General features: G+C 44.6%; 1 protein-coding gene across 1 annotated transcript in view; it reads left to right on the forward strand.

Moving 5' to 3' along the window:
- LOC129386615 (uncharacterized) overlaps positions 1-18,866 on the forward strand; it is a 40,996-nt gene that overhangs the window by 12,269 nt on the left and 9,861 nt on the right. Inside the window, exons 3-8 of the mRNA XM_055074701.2 lie at positions 2,399-2,525; positions 5,421-5,497; positions 10,662-10,788; positions 13,698-13,771; positions 15,621-15,723; positions 16,859-16,929. Of these exons, the coding sequence (XP_054930676.2) occupies positions 2,399-2,525; positions 5,421-5,497; positions 10,662-10,788; positions 13,698-13,771; positions 15,621-15,723; positions 16,859-16,929 (579 nt within the window). The remainder of the gene's footprint in view (positions 1-2,398; positions 2,526-5,420; positions 5,498-10,661; positions 10,789-13,697; positions 13,772-15,620; positions 15,724-16,858; positions 16,930-18,866) is intronic.

The following is an 18,866-nucleotide window of genomic DNA, read 5'->3' on the forward strand; positions in this document are numbered from 1 at the left end:
TCTGGAAAACACGCGGTCAATGTGTTTACCGGAGTGTGGCGAGATTGCCGCTGTTACTTTATCCAACGATACTGCCCTGTCAACTTGTAATTCTGCAAGTCTTTCCCATCTTATCAGATGCCCGCAACACAACCCTCACATATGCGCATTGGGCGGCCTATTTTAATCATTGTGATAGGTCTCGAAGACGTGCAGTGGATCACAGCCATTTTTGTTTATAATTAGTTGTCAAACATGCACTGCTAACTGTGAATGCATTCTTAGGAACTACAACTACAGACGTAGGTAAATATATGCATAGAAGAGCGAGGCTCTTGAAGAATAGTTTACTACCGGTTGAAGCTGGCATTTATCTTATCATGACATAATTTTCCTGGCTATTCAAGTTTGAATGGAGTTTTTACACTTGTTCTGTCACCTTTTTTTCGTCCACGACCCGATCAGGCTGTCTACTGCTAACAATGAATAGGTGAAATGCAGAACCTGTAGCTGCACTTTTGCACACAACCCGTTGACATATATAGGTTCGTGGATGTCGCGGTACAATAGTAATGAAAGTGTCAACATACGGGTGGGTGACATCATTCGGCAGTAATCCGTAAAGTGCACCACCCATGCTTTCGAAACAATTTTCTTTTAATAGGAAGCTTCGGCTAGGGGGACATTTGAGATTTTCATGCTCAGCATGTAAAATGCCAAAATGCTTTGAGTAACAGCTCTTAGACTGACATGAACAATGTTCGTTGCATTTGAGAATTTTCTACTCACTGCAGCAAGGGAATTGCACATTTAGGGCCTGGATGGTATGCCCAAATTCCCGGAAATTGGCAAGTTCCCCGAAACTTGAAACACAACCTATGCAATTTAGTAACTCTAATCCTAAAACACGTATAGCAGTCCTGTTAACCGCTAGATATAGAATATCTAAAGCGGCCGAGTTTAATTTATGAATGTACGATTTACAGATATGACAAATGTTTCCGGGCATTTTTCAAAAGTCCTAGCTATAACACTGTGGTAAAGTTCAGAGCGCTGCGTATCATTTTATTCAATTTACGGGCATTAGTAAATGTACTTTCCAGAATTAGGATAGCGTTTTATTGCTCAATTACACAGTTGCAAGCTTGATATTCTTTTTTTTACAAATTTTGGCGCAAAAAATACTTATAAGGACACTCACCATCTCAACAATAGGTTAGTTTATGGCAGTTACAAGATTTCAGCACTTTCTTTCACATTCGATAGCCTGCATCAGATCTGGTGCAAGCGTGACCGAGAAAAATATCCCTGCTCCAACGTACTTAGACAGAAGCCTCCGCGCTGAAGGTTCCTTTTGCGCGTTGCTAACTAAGCTGCTTTGGAATAACGAGAAAGCGTCCTTTATGGTAAAGGCAAGTTTGGCGTGTCAAAAATCCTGCTCATTGAATTTAATATACATTTTGTTGCGACCTTAATGAAGCATGGAACACACCCCTTGCTTGAAATTGGAAACATAGGTTTGACCTTTGTAGCGCACTAAAAGAATACGACCTGCAGCCTTTCGCTTAGCAAATGGTAGTGTTCTAATCTGCTGTATTGTTTGCAGCGTATTTATCTTTAGAAAAATGAACATTCCATTATTTCAACGTGGTTGTCTCTTCGTCATCATCGTCATCAGCCTGCTTACGCCCACTGCAGGGCAAAGGCCTCTCCCATATTTCTCCAACAACCCCGGTCATGTACTAACTGTGGCCATGTCGTCCCTGCAAACTTCTTAATCTCATCCGCCCACCTAACTTTCTGCCGATCCCTGCTACGCTTCCCTTCCCTTGGAATCCAGTCCGTAACCCTTAACGACCATCGGTTATATTCCCTCCTCATTACATGTCCTGCCCATGCCCATTTCTTTTTCTTGATTTCAACTTAGATGTCATTAACTCGCGTTTGTTCCCTCACCCAATCTGCTCTTTTCCTATCCCTTAATATTACACCCATCATTCTTCTTTCCATAGCTCGTTGCGTCGTCCTCAATTTAAGTAGAACCCTTTTCGTAAGCCTCCGGGTTTCTGCCCCGTAGGTGAGTACTGGTAAGACACAGCTATTATACACTTCTCTCTTAAGGGATAATGGCAACCTGCTGTATTGTTTGCAGCGTATTTATTTTTAGAAGAATGGACATTCCATTATTTCAACGTGATTGTCTTTTACGTCGATGTAAATCTTTTTCGTGCACTGAGCTCCGAATTCCAGAATTCCGGAAAGAAAAAGCGCACTGCACGCACCAACACAGCAGCCAGTCTTCCCTATCCCTAAAGCCCAACTAAAACGTTTTGCATGCCACCATTTATTTTTCATGCTCTTTGAATTACCTCTACACAGCGACGAGTAAACACCTCTGCTGTTTTTTCGGGCGGTGCAGATGCCACTGACAACGGAAGCACGAACTACGCACCTGTGGTGTCCACCGCTAGTGCCGATCACGCCTGGCCCAGAACGAGCCACACTGGCATTGAGAAACTATCGCCTACCACGAAAGACAGCGCGAGGTGAGCCACCATTTCGAAATATTTCTTGACATAAAGCAACCCAGCCATTGGGCGAACTGCGACTGCAACCGGGCCTCTCACTCCCGATTTTATGCCACATAGAAAATAGAAAAATAGATCATTACTGTAAAAGGAAAAGAAAACGTCTACTGCCAAGACGCGTGAAGACATTTCAAAGACGCGTGAATACGCTTCAAGGACGCAAGAAGACAGCTCATTTCTCCATACCATAGGGTATGCTGATGCAGTGCACAAAGGGACAGTGCCGCAGCAGCCTTGCCCACGAAGAATGTGCCCAATGTTAGGCAACAAGCCCCCTTCGGCGGGTGCAGCCAGCGTTGCACTGCCATCCAAGAGAACCTCATCAACTTCTAGGTTTGTGGCATTTGAAGATACTGTCACTCCAGGCGAGGCGTTGCCAAACCACCGCTTCCAAGAAGGGTGCTGAACACGATTCCTAGTCGAACTGCACCACCGTTTCACTTCGAGCCGTATAACCCACAGTACCCCTGCGTCATATAGAGCCAAAAGGACTCTGTAAGCTAAGTTAGCTGTCTTATGTTAGACACGCAGCACAAGTGTATTCAGCAATATGTACGCAGTAATATTGCAGAAGAATGTAAAGAGACTTCTACACAATTTAGATGATGTCAAACAACCTATTTAGAAACTTAGTGCAAAAGTGCTGCGAACCGCTGTGGTTGCTTAGTGGCTATGGTGTTCGGCTGCTAAACACGAGATCACGGGATTAAATTTCTACCACGGCGGCTGCATTTTGATAAGGGCGAAATGAGAAAACACCCATGGCGCTCAGATTTAGGTGCACGTTAGGGAGCCCCTGGTAGACCAAATTATTCCCCAGTTCCCCACTATAGCGTGCCTCATAATCAAATCCTGGCTTTGACACGGAAAACCCCATAACTTATCAATTCTTAAAAGCTCGGTGTGTTTTCAGACGTAATATCTACACACACTTTCCTAGGCAATGTCAATTTTAAGAGAGACCACGACAATTGTCTCACCTCGTCGGGTGGTGTGGCTATAATCGTAAATAAAGAAATTCCCTGCCATCAATTACAACTCCGAACGACCTTTGAAACTGTTGCTATCCGAACACTGCTGCTCGACAGGCTGGTAAAAATCGCTGCCATTTGCATACCTCCCAACCACCAAATTCGCGAAACAGTTTCAGAGCCTTATGTATGAACTTCCCGAAACGCACATAGTATTTTGAGATGAAAATGCACATAGCCCCCGTTGGGGAGATTCTCGCTGTAATTTTTTCTCCTGTGGATGCCTCTTTATTGATAACGAGCCGAAATTCTTCAGCTTGAGATAAAGCATTCCCCTCGAAAGACATCAGCATAGCATCATATACACTCATGCCCTACCTAGAGTGGAATGTGCTGAATAACTCGTCAGGAGCCTGCTGCGGGAACTGATCAGACTATGTACGCGATAATAAAACACATTCACGTTGATACGCAAATTGCTCTATCACCAATTTTGAACACGATGTGGGCAACAATATCAATTTCCATAGCACTTAAGGAGGCTATTTATTTCTCCATCTTGAAACAGGGCTTGGATGCATCTTCTATGGCAAGTTAGTGGCCTATGGCGGCATGAAGCTGCTCGTTTAATCTATTACGAAAGATGATTAATCGTGGGCTATTACTTTCTTGAACGAAACAAACTACTTGACGTTTATGAACGATGCTTTACAGACAGCCGATCCACAACTGACCACCTCGTGCAGATTGTCTTACATCCGTAAAGCATTTGCTTAAAAACAGTTCTTTCTGTCATTGTTTCTTGATATCAAAAACGCTTGAAGCCCCACCTGGCCCTACGGAAGCTTGCAACATCTTTCGGAAATGGGCATTCGAGGCAACATGCTTAACGTAGTAGAAAGTTATTTATCGAACCTAACATACCTTATTAGTGCTGGCAATATTTCGTCCAGGTCATTCATCAAGAATACTGGGTTACCAGGGTGGAGGCGACTTATTTGTATCATTGTTATTGTGAAAAATGAATTTAACACGTTCATTTATTCCACAACGTTTGCTTTTATCCATTCATGTTCATGACTTGCCGATTGGATTTAACTCGTGTCACCTTGCATTCTACGAAAGACAAATTGAAATTGGCTTGACCAAAGCGTTCACATCAGCACAGAATTGATTTAAGCCGCATTTCTTGAGAAGCCCCTCCTTCCTTTTTTAAAAAAAATAGAGACGTCGTTCTGGTCTCCCATATTAAGGTGCATGTGCAACACTTATTTGCGAATAGAGAGCACTAAATTTTAAGGCAGCATTTTAGGCATGAAGTTAACCTTTATTCTACGCCTGAGAAAGATAGGGTAAATGATAGGCTTTGATGTTACCCTACAATGAGCCCGGTTGGCTACCCTGCACTTGCGGAAGGGAAAGGGGGCGGCAAGATCAAGAGAAGGGAAAATCTACTGTGGATACCACCGACACCCCAATGGTTCTCTGCTCTATATCGCAGTTAGTCACTCAGTCCTTAAGTACCTTGAAAAGAAATGCCAAAAAGCAATGAACATTCCTAAAATTTTGTTGCAAACAACGTGGTGTATAGTGACAAGAAGTTCCTCAAACTTTTACAAATGCCTAATTGGAACACGCGTAGATTACGGGGCCAAAGAGTATCAATCGACTACTTATAGTGCCTCAATGATGCGGATCCTGTCAATCAACTAGGCATCCGGCTGACCCGTTGTAAAGGCTCTGAGTGAGACCGAAACATTGGAACCAGTTCGATTACCAAACAGAGCTTTGGTTTCTCGGAACTTGCTTATAATAAAAGATAATTTCAACGTTTTGCCACAGCTGTAAGTATCTCATACCAATACTTTTCTTTAATTTGCAGCTGTTCTGACGACGCCTGGCGTTGCCAGCGGTACGCGCAGCACAGGCCGATAGCCGACCAGACGTACAGCCTCGATGGTACGTAGACGATGGTCATTCAGCTTTACAAGAAATATAGGAAAGAGGTCCTACGTCCACCATTGCAGTGTTGCATTTATTGCGCATGAAGATGCGCTTCACTGACGCCGCCAAGTCGGTTTCCGCAGGAGGCGCCTTATCCCTCTCCTTACTAAGAAATTTGTGCAGATGCGTGCAAATTCATACGCAACCTATCTTTGAATGCATTTATTCTCACATCATTGAAGCGCAAAGGCACGCTTCCAGGTGATCGAGGCAGAGGCCCAGGCTGTACATTTTACGCAATCATCAATTTAGTAGCAATTAAAATCGCCGCTTCAGCATTGATCCCAATTTTTATTTGTCAAGCAGAATCTGTGTGTTCGTCGAGCTGGCACCATAATTTTTCTCTTAAACCCATTGAACTTTGTTGACAAAGATAATGCTTAAATACCAACCGTGGTCGCTTAGTGGCTTTGCCATTGCGCGACTAAGCACAGCGTCAATGGGTAAAGTGGTGGTTGCGGCGGCTGCATTTCGATCGCGGCAAAATACGAAGACCTGTGTACAGTACATTGGGCGCACGTCGATGATCCCCAGGTGACCAACTTATTCCTAAGATTTCGGCCCATAATATCCCAGGATTGCAGGTTAATGTGTTGACACGAATGCAGAGTAAGGTGTGCACTTAGGGCCGTGTTTCAGATTGCTATACTGGAGGAGCAGAACGCTACTACACGGAAGAATCGCTCAAGTGTAGCAGGTTACAAGTAACCGACGTATCCCGCTACGGCTGACTGCGAAAATTACGGCATATGACTTGGGGCTGCCCAAGCAAATTTATATTTAAGCTCTAGGCTCTAACAAGCCGAAGAACAACGGCATATACAACTTTGAAATTTTAATGAAAATGTCGCGAAATGGGATTCAAAATTGTGGGCAAGTTACTTAAGGTCTGAGTCCATGAATCTACCCATAATAACCCAACTATAGGCTTTTGAAACTTTACCAACCTCTAACCCTATGCCCATATTAACAAGCACAGTACTCGGCGGCCTCTTATAAGTGTACCACTACCTCAAAATTGTAGCGCTTTTCTATCAAGAAAGTCCACGACATGAAGACACCACTGCTTCCCAAACTAAATTCGTTCTCTTTTTTGTAAGATGATTAGCACTATTTGCTTACTTCAAGCATTTCTCGTTCTCCCAGTACCTGTGCAACCTCCTTCACTGATCTGACTGATATTAGTTGCGATTTTAACAGTGCTCGAAAACGTTCGAAAATGAATTTGCCCTAAATATTTCCGTATGCAACAACACTATAGTTCATTAAAATTCAGAGATGCTAAAACTGAAATCTTTAGTACCAGAGGTTGGCAAGCCGCGTTTATTTAAATTTTCTTTATGGTATGTGAAGACGCGATTAGCATTCTTACTACTCTCCCCTCCCTTTCACATTGTAAATGAACGTGTATTCAGTTTTGCGGTATGTCTCTACATTGGCTTAATGGTAATTTCTCTATCATCTTTGGTCGTCAAGAGGAAGCCTCCACCGTAATTATTGCTACTAAATCTCACGCTTGCCTTTTTCTTTAATTTCATGCAATTTCTGGGAAGTTAAGAAAGATGCGTCCCTAGCTACAACACTTGCATATATAACTATACTGTCCCCACTTTTAACGTACATTTATGCTCTCTGTTGCACAGTTATGTGTCATTGCCAGGCAAATTATCACTTCTTCATTGCTTTCCAAGCTAATATGAGGACTGCAACACGACTCTTACATATGCGCATTGACTAATCTTTTAAATGCAAAGCATTTCTTGGTCAAACTTTGCTACTGGGTCTGTCTCTCGGTCTGTCTGTCTCTCGGTCTGTCTGTCTCTCGGTCTGTCTGTCTCTCGGTCTGTCTGTCTCTCGGTCTGTCTGTCTCTCGGTCTGTCTGTCTCTCGGTCTGTCTGTCTCTCGGTCTGTCTGTCTGTCGGTCTGTCGGTCTGTCGGTCTGTCTGTCTGTCGGTCTGTCTGTCTGTCGGTCTGTCTGTCTGTCGGTCTGTCTGTCTGTCGGTCTGTCTGTCTGTCGGTCTGTCGGTCTGTCGGTCTGTCGGTCTGTCGGTCTGTCGGTCTGTCGGTCTGTCTGTCTCTGTCTGTCTGTCTGTCTCTGTCTGTCTGTCTGTCTCTGTCTGTCTGTCTGTCTCTGTCTGTCTGTCTCTGTCGGCCCATGTCTGTCTCTGTCTGTCTCTGTCTGTCTGTCTGTCTGTCTCTGTCTGTCTCTGTCTGTCTGTCTGTCTGTCTGTCTCTGTCGGCCCATGTCTGTCGGCCCATGTCTGTCTGTCTCTGTCTGTCTGTCTCTGTCTGTCTGTCTCTGTCTGTCTGTCTCTGTCTGTCTCTGTCTGTCTCTGTCTGTCTCTGTCTCTGTCTGTCTGTCTGTCTGTCTGTCTCTGTCTGTCTCTGTCTGTCTGTCTCTGTCTGTCGGCCCATGTCTGTCTGTCTGTCTGTCTGTCAAACGCCTTGAAGGTCTCACGGTCGTTTCCTTAACTAAACATGCGCATAGTATGACAAGAGTGTATGACGAACATAAATGATCGGTCGCGACATGAATATCATGACATGCGTCAACGTGAGTCATCAAACAGCCGCCAACGCCTTAGTGCTCTCATGGTCGTTTCGTTAACTTGGTAGGCACCAAAATTGGTAAAATATAACTAGAACTTAACATCATTGACAGGGCATTATTTGTATATCATGACACGAGTGTTATATATATCATGAAACAGCCTCCTACATCTTCGTAATGTCATGGTCGCTTCGTTGACATGGTATTTACAACAATTGGCATAGTATGTCAGTATCAGGAACAGAAATGAGAAGTCATGACATGAAAGTCATGATTTGCGTGTCATGTACGTCATGAAACAGCCGCCTACGTCTTGGTATGTACCAAAATTGGTATAGTATAGGAGTGTATGACGAACATATAAACTCCGTGCGCTTCCAATTTGTGAAGGATGACCAAGGAGGCTGTGTATGTGGGCCGCTAATGGCAAACTGCCCCGCTGCCGTAGGTTGACCTGGCACAGCACTATCTTCGGGATCGGCCCAGGTGTGGAGAGTCCTTAACGCCTGCTTAACCTTCACTGCGGGTCTTCAGGATTTCGTGTTTTCAATGCGGACACGATCCTGGGGGCACTAGCGTTAACAGCCGTCCTGTAAGTGATTCGTCATGTCATGAGTGAAACTCATGACATGCGTGTCATGTAGGTTATCAAACACTCGCCTCCATCTTAGTGCTCTCACAGTCGTTTCATCAGCTTTGTAAGCTACGCGCACACTGCTTCGCATAACATCGACTTCCACAGGGCGCGGGATCTGGCAGATTTTTAATGTTGTCTGATAGTCTATCGATGGCCTACACAGGGATGTAGGGAATGACAGCCGTTTGAAGCACGAAATACCTGTAGCCCTGCAGGGACGTCTGTGTCAGCAGGCGTTTGGTGTGTTGCGACACCGCGTACCCCAGCAATGAGTGTTGGCCCCTCGCGCCTTCTCCTTTCCTTTGTCTTCCACTTTTTCCACACGCGCACGCGCACACACGCGAACACGCGCGCGCACAGACGCTCGCGCACGCACGCGCACGCACGTAGCTCCCGTTTCTGGCAACCTTCAAGAGACGTTGAGCAAAACTCCTGAGCCTTTATCCAGGAAATCAAGACGAGAATGGAAGGCGAATGTGGCGAGAACAAAACGAGAACAAATGGGCATCGTTGGGAGATCAAAACGAGATCTTCCGAGGAACCAGTCAAAATTAAGAAAATGCAGTCTCCTGCCTTCAACTCCTTGTACAGGACCGCAATACATAGGCTAGTTACTGTGCTAAGAAGTTAAAAATATATTTCTCGCGATTACAACGGTAGCGAGCAGGAGTCCCAGGTGAAAGGGGTACACATGTCAGTCTCGAAAATCTGGGCGCTATGGGAGGTCGCCCTTCTCAGCCACAACCTCGCCGATCAACTTTGGAGCGTCCGGCACGCCGAGGATACCACCCGTGTCAAACGCCTCGAGGCCGTCACCTAGATTGGGGTGGTTATAGCTCCTCTGCAAAAGTCGCCGAACATTTTGAATAAACTTTTCAATCACTCATTCCTATTTCTTACTCTTGCCTCACTCAACATCACTCAAGCTGCAATTTCTTGAACGCTGAAGTTTAATTGGTCAGTTCCAATAGCGACGTTCAAAACAGAAATACAGCACCCAATACAATTAACTCATTTTCGGCGCTGAGATATGGTCACCCGTGTTTTCAAGGCCCGCAGAGGCCCGCCAGTTACGCGGCGCGGATTTGGCACCCCCTCCAAAAGAAGGCGCGACGCTGCGTGGCCAGGCCGGCAGCGTCGGGCGAGCCGCGAATGCTTATGAGGGTTAAAAGGGTTGTGAGTAAACGTCGTAATTACTTCAACCAGTCTTCCTTTCTGGAAGCCATTTCATACTTGCATATACTCGAGATTCCAGAAGCATGGGCAATTTTTTCTTCGTAATGGGAGCATAAAAGTACATCCGTTGTATCCTGTACTTCCTTAAGAACTTCATCTACAGGAGTACTGAAATGTGATTCGGATACCGGCTTCTGAAATGCGAGTACGTCGTTGACAGACGCATGTATGAATAATAGCAGGTCAACAACTTCTGCACAGGTTTCGAAAGAAAATTTTCTAGTACCTCGTCTGAAATACGCCCTCTCATTTTATTTTGTCCTCGTCTACAACGGGCTATGTCTGCTGTTCGTAATAGAGGAAAAAGAGCAAGAACATTGTGAAGCACCTGATGCTCATATTATTGGATGATGCATCAAATATATGGGTCAACGTTTGCGCGCTGGAGAAACGGACATGTTCATTTTTGCTTCGAACAATACCTTGTTCTGCCCGAGGTCTGTAATGGAGCGTAATAATCCTGCGAAGAAGCCATCATTGCACAATCTTGACAGCGTTCAGCTCCCTCATCGCCACGAAGTCTTGTATGTATTTAAGACTGAGTTTCAGAAAGTGCACCGCATACGCAAGCAACTACAATAGAACTCCTCTATCACTGACAGCTTTCGGCTCGACCGTAAAAAATCATCCTTTAATATAAATTGGCCTTGCAGACCTGCGAATGAACAATTTCTATGTGCTTCCATGCCATTCAGGTGTCTCTTATAGCGGTAGCACTAGTCACCTACACCTGGGGCCCACAAGCGGCATCGATCACAAAAAGCCCAGCACAAGCCACGCTGGAATGGTGGAGGCATCAGCTAGTTCACAATACGGAACCAGGTAAGGCGATATTAAGAAAAGTTTCATTGCTAAAGAACTCGGAGACTACAGGGAATGCTTACCCGAGTTCAACTTTGCCTGCCCCCTCTAAATGATCAAGGGCAGCGCTAGCTCTGATGTCTGAAACAGGAACTGCATCAGCAGTTTTCAGCATTCGGCAGGCAGAGCTGGCATTAACATACTTCCTTGTTGCAAGAGAGCGACTCGACGCGGACCGAGCAGAAAGCATAGGGTTTCCTACAACACACTTCAGAGTACTCGGGCACTGCAATCGTTGAGCCACCATCGGAATGATGGAAAGTACATTGGTCTGATTATTCACACGTTGTTGTGGAGCCGTTAATTAAGCTTTGTCTGCCTTCATTGTCGTAAAGTTCAGAGAAATCTATACACTTCGAAGTGCGGAAGACGTTGCAAACACGTACAATGAGGACTAATGGAAACGACGGAGCTTGTCGAGTTGGCCAAATGGAAACGCGCCAAGCGTCTCAAGGCACTGGCTTGCCCGCAATAATTATATAAAGGCGTTTCACATTGCATGTCGATGCATGCGACCGTGGCGTAATAGTTTCAATATTGGACCTCTGTGCTTAGAGGTCCTGTGTTGGAATCTTGCCGTCGGACAATTTTATTATTATTCATTCTATCATTCACTACGCAGGACCATGTTGAAAATAACCAGTTTACCCAGTCACTAAGCCGTTTGAAGCCAGAAGGAAGAAGTTAAGGCAAATCCATGTACCTCCCATAATTCCCATGCTCCCGTAGAAACTAGCACCAGAGTTATTGGTTCCTGTTTATTGTATGAAACTGTCATAAAGGAGGGGAACAGCAAATGGCGCAATCGTGAAGCCACAACTCGGCCGATGTACCATGATGTTAACACGCTGCAATATGCGGCACAGTTGAAGGCTCGTTGCCTGCTTACTTACTCCAGCTTATGGAATTCATATGGATAGCAAGGAGCAAGATGTTCATTTAAATCAAGGCTCATAAAATGATGCAGTGTATCTAAGTTTACCGAGGGAATGTAGCGTGTGCTCAAAAAAGAAACTTGCGCTAGAGCAACAAAACCGGCCGTTGCAGGTTGGCCGGCACGCTTGAGAAATGGCTCTTCTTTGTTTCCCTGATAGTTCTATCTGTGTGCGTGTGTCCGACATGAACAATCGCTAAATTACAGGCGTCACTGTTTTTTTGGGCGAGCTTTGAGTTCAAAGGCCGAACATATTCTACAATGACTCGACAGTTTCAGGGGACCAATCAATGGTTTGTGTTAGGTTCTGGGCTACTTGCTGCTTGCGCCGAATATTACCTGGCTTACTTTTTTAAACGTCATTGCGTGCACATTGCGTCAGTGCTCTTACCGTATTCAAAGTGTGTTGTTGTGAACCCTCAGAAAAGGCGCCTGAATTAAGACGACTTTCGGATATACATAACTTAGTCTATACCCTCGGGCCTACATCCAAGTGTATTTAGTGTATTCATAACAGCGCCTGCTTAGGCGACTCTTGGCACACCCATAAGTTCTGTTTATTGATATTTTTACCCGAAGACAAATCACAGTAGGTGCTTAAGAAACAGCGAGATCTTGAAAAACAGAAGCTATGCAGGTTCCGACTATATTACCTAGAAGAGACACTGGCGCTGCACTGTTTTGTTGAATACATTGTAATGCGCGATCGGGTGACTTTGGATCGGCATCGTTCTCGCAGAGCCAGGACACTTTCAATGCGCGCCTGGCAAGCGAAGCAAAATGACGGTTCAATTCTTTTCCTAAATCAGCACGTGACGAGCTGCTTTTTCTTTATTGCTACGTACGCAAAAATATTACTCAATCAGGAGGGCATGTGCTTTTATGTCCAAATATGGGAAACCACAGAGTGTCAGCAGGTCGCTCAAGTTAGAGAACAGAGACTTCCGTAAGCATTGCAACAGTTTGTCAGCGTATGCTATGTGCTGTAGGCGAGAAAGCTTTATCGAAAGATATGCTGCCGGTGAATAAAAACATTTTACGAATGTTTTATTTGAATAAATCTATATCAAGGCAGCCATAAACATGTTTCAGGTTATGCAACGTTCTAGATAATACCGTGGACCTCTATAATATCCCGACATTCCATAGGCGTCACGATGTCCAACGTAAAACTCGCATACACGCTGTCGCCAGATGTCCTTCTAGGTATTATTGCGAGAAAATTTATGATAGCGACTATCGAGGCCTGCTCGTAATATCACCAATACCCTTATGTCCTAAGTACGCCGACACATGTGTAGCCCAGGCAGACTCCTGGAAGTCCCGTGAACATCTGCAAGTAGGAGGGTGACCAAGAGGCGGCGAACAGAGAAATCCTTGTTACACACTGGCTTCCCGCTCATCCATTGTTGTAGGTGGCCTGATCTGTGCTTCGAAAATCACTTGTAATAGGGAGTGGCATCAAGGAACGTTCACTTTGGGACAAGCACCTGTAGCCTCCTTCGCAAGTTCTGCTCATAAAGGCATCGCTGTGACCGCCAGTACTTGTGGTCGTTAGGTTAGGTATTAGGCTTGTTTTCGCGCAAAATGTAACATTAAGTGTTCAAATAATGAGCAGGTCGTTAGTCGAATATACAATGTCTGTAATACCATGACACTGACTGTTTATTGATCTTATACCTTCGTATAGATGCAATAGGTTGGCCCCTTGTCTTGCCAAATAGCTTTTTTGTTCAATCCGATTTCGTAGCTGACAATATATTGTATCAGATCAATGTATCTGTGTTGCTTATGGCTGAAGGGCACAAAAGTTTCAAGAAGGGGACTTGTGCTCATGAGTGGCATCAACTTGCCGAAATGTCGGCCTCGGAAACAACTTTTGTTACGCCACTGTTAATCACCTCAGGCCTTACTGTTCGTTTTTTTTCTGTTCTAGAAATCCTCAGACAACGCAGATTCACCAACGCAACACGCAGTACTACCCGACTGCAGGCACATCCACCGTCCACGGTACGTGTGGGAAGGTCTTTAGACGTTGGTCTACCACGCCTCGTCTTGCTGGTGATTGAGGAAGCTGATGTCTGGTATCGCAGACGACACATTTAAACAGCATCCCCGCTTGCTCTCAGGTGCATGGTTCTCCTCATGTAAATCTGAGCAGAATATTCTAAATCGAACTGTCGTTCCATGAAATTAGGTTCCCCTGTGACAAGATCTAACAGATTATTCACTGCGTTGATCAAGCTGCACGCACGTGTGCGATTCTGTTCTAATCGCTAAGATAGGTTGTAGATTATACTTGAGCAATTCCTGATGCCCATTTACCAGACTTATGGTAGCAATATGTGCATTTTTAATGTTTAGGGTTCCCAATTAAAGAGGCGGAATGCAACATGCGCTATAAGACGCTATCTGGTCATGTGAGATAGATTTGTCGCAACTACGAGACAGGCTGTCTCGGTTTGCTGCTCAACATACCATGTCCACGTAGCGACGAATCGAATTAGTGGTAACGCTCCTGAAGCCTTGGATTAATAGCAATGCTTGTTTTTAGAGTTCTTTATTAAAGTGCATAATCGCATGATGAGTTGAACTCTGCTGCGCTTCTAATTGTTACCTTAGATCTGACAAAAAAAAATCCTGAGAAATAGTCGTAATAATTGGATGGAATGTAGTAACGCCTGCCGCAGACGAAGACAACGGTGCATTATTGTCTAACGCTATTATTTAGCGGCGATTCCGTCACAGCATACCTTCCACTCAGTAATGCCCATTGAGTACCTCACCGGAACCCAATAACTCCCTTTTAGAAATCCGTGTCAAATGCTTGCAGTATTCAACCGGTTGACACTATACGAATGCCTTCAACGTGGTAGTCTTGACGCTTTCGTCACACACTCAAATACACGATTTACGCCGACAAATAGGGTTTCACGCACCCCCAAACAATCCTTGCTGGCCGGGTAACGTGACTTCGTGCAGTGAGTGGTATTTCAACAATTTCTTCTACAGACAAAAAAGGCTTTAAAAACCGTAGGCTACGCTGGATCCGTCCTCAATATGACCACGTGTCCGAAGTTACGATCAATTTCTTAAAGGAAGTCATTGCTTTGCACACGCGTACACCATAGTTGTACGGGAAAACTATGCGGGTTTCTGAGAATGAAAGCTTTGCAGTTCACAAAAGAAATTAGTTTTTTTTAGCAGCATGTCGGATGGGGACAAATCTTTCTTGGCCTGGCGGATGCCAATTTTCTTTCATGAACCTTTCCTTGCATTTCACGATAAACACATAGGCAAAAGATGGAGAGTTGATGTTCAGGTGTGCCTAAGCCACAGCCGTTGATCTTACGAAAACCTTTCCCATTTCTAAAAATAAGCAGCCAATACGGGTGCAATAAATTACCATAGAACCATGCGGTTTTCTTGTGGTCAAATTTTTCAATAACAGCAAAACACTAGTATGTAGCCATCGGTCCATACAGGACAGTTCAATCTTATTGTGTGACAAGCCAAAGCGAAGGTTAACGCCTAGTAACCTATCGCGGAGATAATGCATTATCCAAACACTTGAAGCAAGGAAACCAAGATCAGGCATTGTAAGATCAACCATGCTCTAGTCTAGGCATCAAAGACCAATGAATAAAATAATGAAAAACTCCCAATATGCATACTTGTCTTTTTCGTAGCGCCACGTTGGGCCTTCCAGCTTTTGTTGCTTGCATTTAGAGAAGCATTCCAGACGGAAGCACTGCTGTTAGGATTTATTAGCATCCAGACTCCTACGAAAACTTATTGGTCCTCTCGCGTTCCTAGCAGGGAATGTGACACAGTGTGGATCCAGCACCTCTGATTTCAGGGTATACACGCAACAAAGAAACCGGAAGCACCGGTTTCACACTTCCAGTGGCCAGCAACGCGGGCACGCAGGAAGCAACGGGCATTCCAGCAAAAGATGCTAGGTGAGCCAAACATCTGTAAGAATTCCGTTCAATAGAGCAACTCGTTTAGACGACATGGAACGCCACCTATGGCTCAGTTATGCTTGAATTGACGAACTTGTGCGAGGGATTGAAGTTCTGATGACTGAAGCTCCAAGTATCGGCTCTTCTTTTCACAATATGGTGCTGGCTTTAACAGGAAGCTTTATCTGTGGATCTGCTACCTAGGGCGTAAATGCGAGAGAATTAATCGTCTTGATCTGCAACCACCGCAACAACATTGGTAAACCTTGCGTCGTATTAAAAAATAGAATATTGAAATTAAAGGAATTCCATCGATTTGTTGAGAAAATTGAAACTAAGTTATTGAAATTACAACTTCATTGAGCTTTAAAAAATACCATGATGATCTAAACTGCACTAATATCACATCTAAAGTGCCCACAATTGATGTATCACACAGCACTCTAAGATAAACTTTCTTATAAGTAGATGCTTTGGAAATGCTCGCATAAATGACAACTATTTTACGCGTCTATTTTAGGATTGGTGATTACAGAATTTTTTCAAGTTGAAAACCAAAACGTTGATTCAGGCAATTCTTGGAATCCAACTGTGTCAATCAAATGCAATATATTTCAACGGAATTCACACAGAAGATAATAAAGAAAGAAGATCGTTCCATTGCCTTGACGGGTTCTCATTATTTATTTGCCCACGATGTTCTAACTTAAGCAGGACATAAGCCAGTCTAGATGCCGGCCAAGCTGACATGATTTGCAATGTAAACCAGAAGAGTTGAGCAGCACCATAAAATTCCATTAGCCATGTGAACAACAATAACAATAAATATAGGTATACAAACAGCACATTGCCCACACAATAGCGAACAATGTTCACCTAGAGCTTAGCGCAGCTATTTGAAAAGAGCAACATGCAGTAAAGCAGACATGCACAGGGCATGCGTGAATCTGCTCCAAGCAACACGCCTGTGCGCCTTAAAAATTCCGCAAGCAAACGTCTCCCTTTGAAAGGGCACTTATCCTCATGAGTTCCGCCCGTTTGTCGAAACGTTGGCTTCCGCTAAAATCTTCAGCTACCTTTGTTTACCATCGAAGGCCGCACTGTTCATGTACATATCTTTCTTGCATTTTAGAATTCCTGACGCCACCGGCGCTGAGCCATGGAGTACGCAGTACTACGCGGCTCGTGGCACAACAGTCTACGGTAGGTGTGGGGAGACTTTCAGCCGCTGGTATACAATGCCTCACCTTGCACGTGACTCTGCAATCTGTCTGCAGTCGTATACGGCACATTTCTAGAGCATCGCCGCTGGCTTCCGGGTGCGCGGTTCTGCAACTGTCAATCTGTGCTCTACATTCTGCATAGTTTCTTATATAAGAAATGTAACTGTTGCCTCGTGAACTAAGGCTCATGGTTGAAATGATCTGCAGTGTGAATCGCTGCGGCGCTAACGCTACTCGTGCCTGTACGTTACTGCAATCCTGCTGAGGACAGTACCAATAAGCCAGTAATTAAGACAGTAAGCAGGGATTCCCTGTTTGCTATCGTGTCGACGTAACTAAAAAACTGCAGCAAGGCTCCTTCCGCTTTCTCATTAGTAGAAACATTTTCTTTCTAGGGGCTGCTTATTGTTGATTGAACTTTTTAACTGCATCATGAATTAAATTGTGCTGCGCTTATTCTCCTTACCTAGTACTTCCCAGCAGTGCGACAATATATTCTCATATATTACCGAAAGTGGACGCGGAGGAGCCCGAGGCAAGAAGGCTGGAGAAAAATCAGTGGGCGAATATGGCATAGGTTCTAGGAATCGCAGGGGAGAGCGATTAGTAGTTTGCAGAACGGAATAGTGTGCGGATCATGAATACCTTCTTCCGCAAGCGGGACAACAGAAAGTGGATGTGGAGGAGCCCGAATGGCGAGACTAGAAATGAAATAGACTTCATACTCTTCGCTAACCCTGGCATCATACAAAATTTCGACGACCTCGGCAAGGTGCCCTACAGTGACCATACAACAGTAAGATCTCGAATTAGCGTTGACTTGAGGAGGGAATGGAAGAAACTGGTACATACGAAGCCAATCAATGAGTTAGCGGTAAGAGGGAAAATAGAGGAATTCCGTATCAAGCTACAGAACGGGTATTCAGCTTTAACTCAGGCAGAGGACCTTAGTGTTGAAGCAATGAACGACAATCTTATAGGCATCATTGAGGAAACCGAGTGTGCAAGGAGTGTGCAATAGAAGTCGGTGGTAAATTTGTTAGCGAACCGGTAAGCTATCGCAGGAGACGAAAGATCTCATTAAGAAACGTAGATGGATGAAAGACCCTAACCCTACAATTAGAATAGAACTGGTATAACTTTCCATGGTTAGCAACAAGCCTAAGATAGCTGACTTCTGGAAGTATAATATCGATAGAATTAAGCATGCTCTCAGGAACGGACGAGGCCTAAAAGCAGTGCAGGAAAAGCAACGTATATGCAATAATCAGATGTATACGTTAAGAGGCAAAGCCGGCAATTTCATTACTAATATGGAGAACATAGTTGAAGTGGCTGAGGAGTTCAGTAGAGATTTATGCAGTACCAGTGGCGCCCATGACGATAATGGAAGAGCGCATAGTCTAGAGGAACTTGACATCCCACAAGTAATGCCGCAAGAAGTAAAGAAAGCCCTGAGAGCTATGCAAAAGGGGGAAGGCAGCTGGAGAGGATCAGGTAACAGTAGATTTGTTGAAGGATGGTTGGCAGAGTGTTCTAGAAAAACTGGCCACCCTGTATACGCAATGCTCCAGGACGTCGAGCGTAGCGGAATCATTGAAGAACGCCAACATATTACCCATAAGAAATGGGACGCCAAAGACTTGAAAACTATAGACGGATCATAGACGGAGCTTACTGTCAGTTGCCTACAAATTATATGCTGAGGTAAGCACAAATAAAATCAGGAACAGGCTCGACTTCTGTCAACCAAAGAACCAGGTAGGATCTCGTAAAGACTACTCAACAACAAACCATATTCACCCTATCAATCAGGTGATAGAGAAATGTGTAGAATACCCGCCGTGGTTGCATAGTGGCTATGGTGTTGGGCTGCAGAGCACGAGATCGCGGGATCGTATCCCGGCTAGGGTGGCC

The sequence above is a fragment of the Dermacentor andersoni genome, chromosome 4 (genome assembly GCF_023375885.2).
Source record: "Dermacentor andersoni chromosome 4, qqDerAnde1_hic_scaffold, whole genome shotgun sequence".
NCBI classification, from domain to species: Eukaryota; Metazoa; Arthropoda; class Arachnida; order Ixodida; family Ixodidae; genus Dermacentor; species Dermacentor andersoni.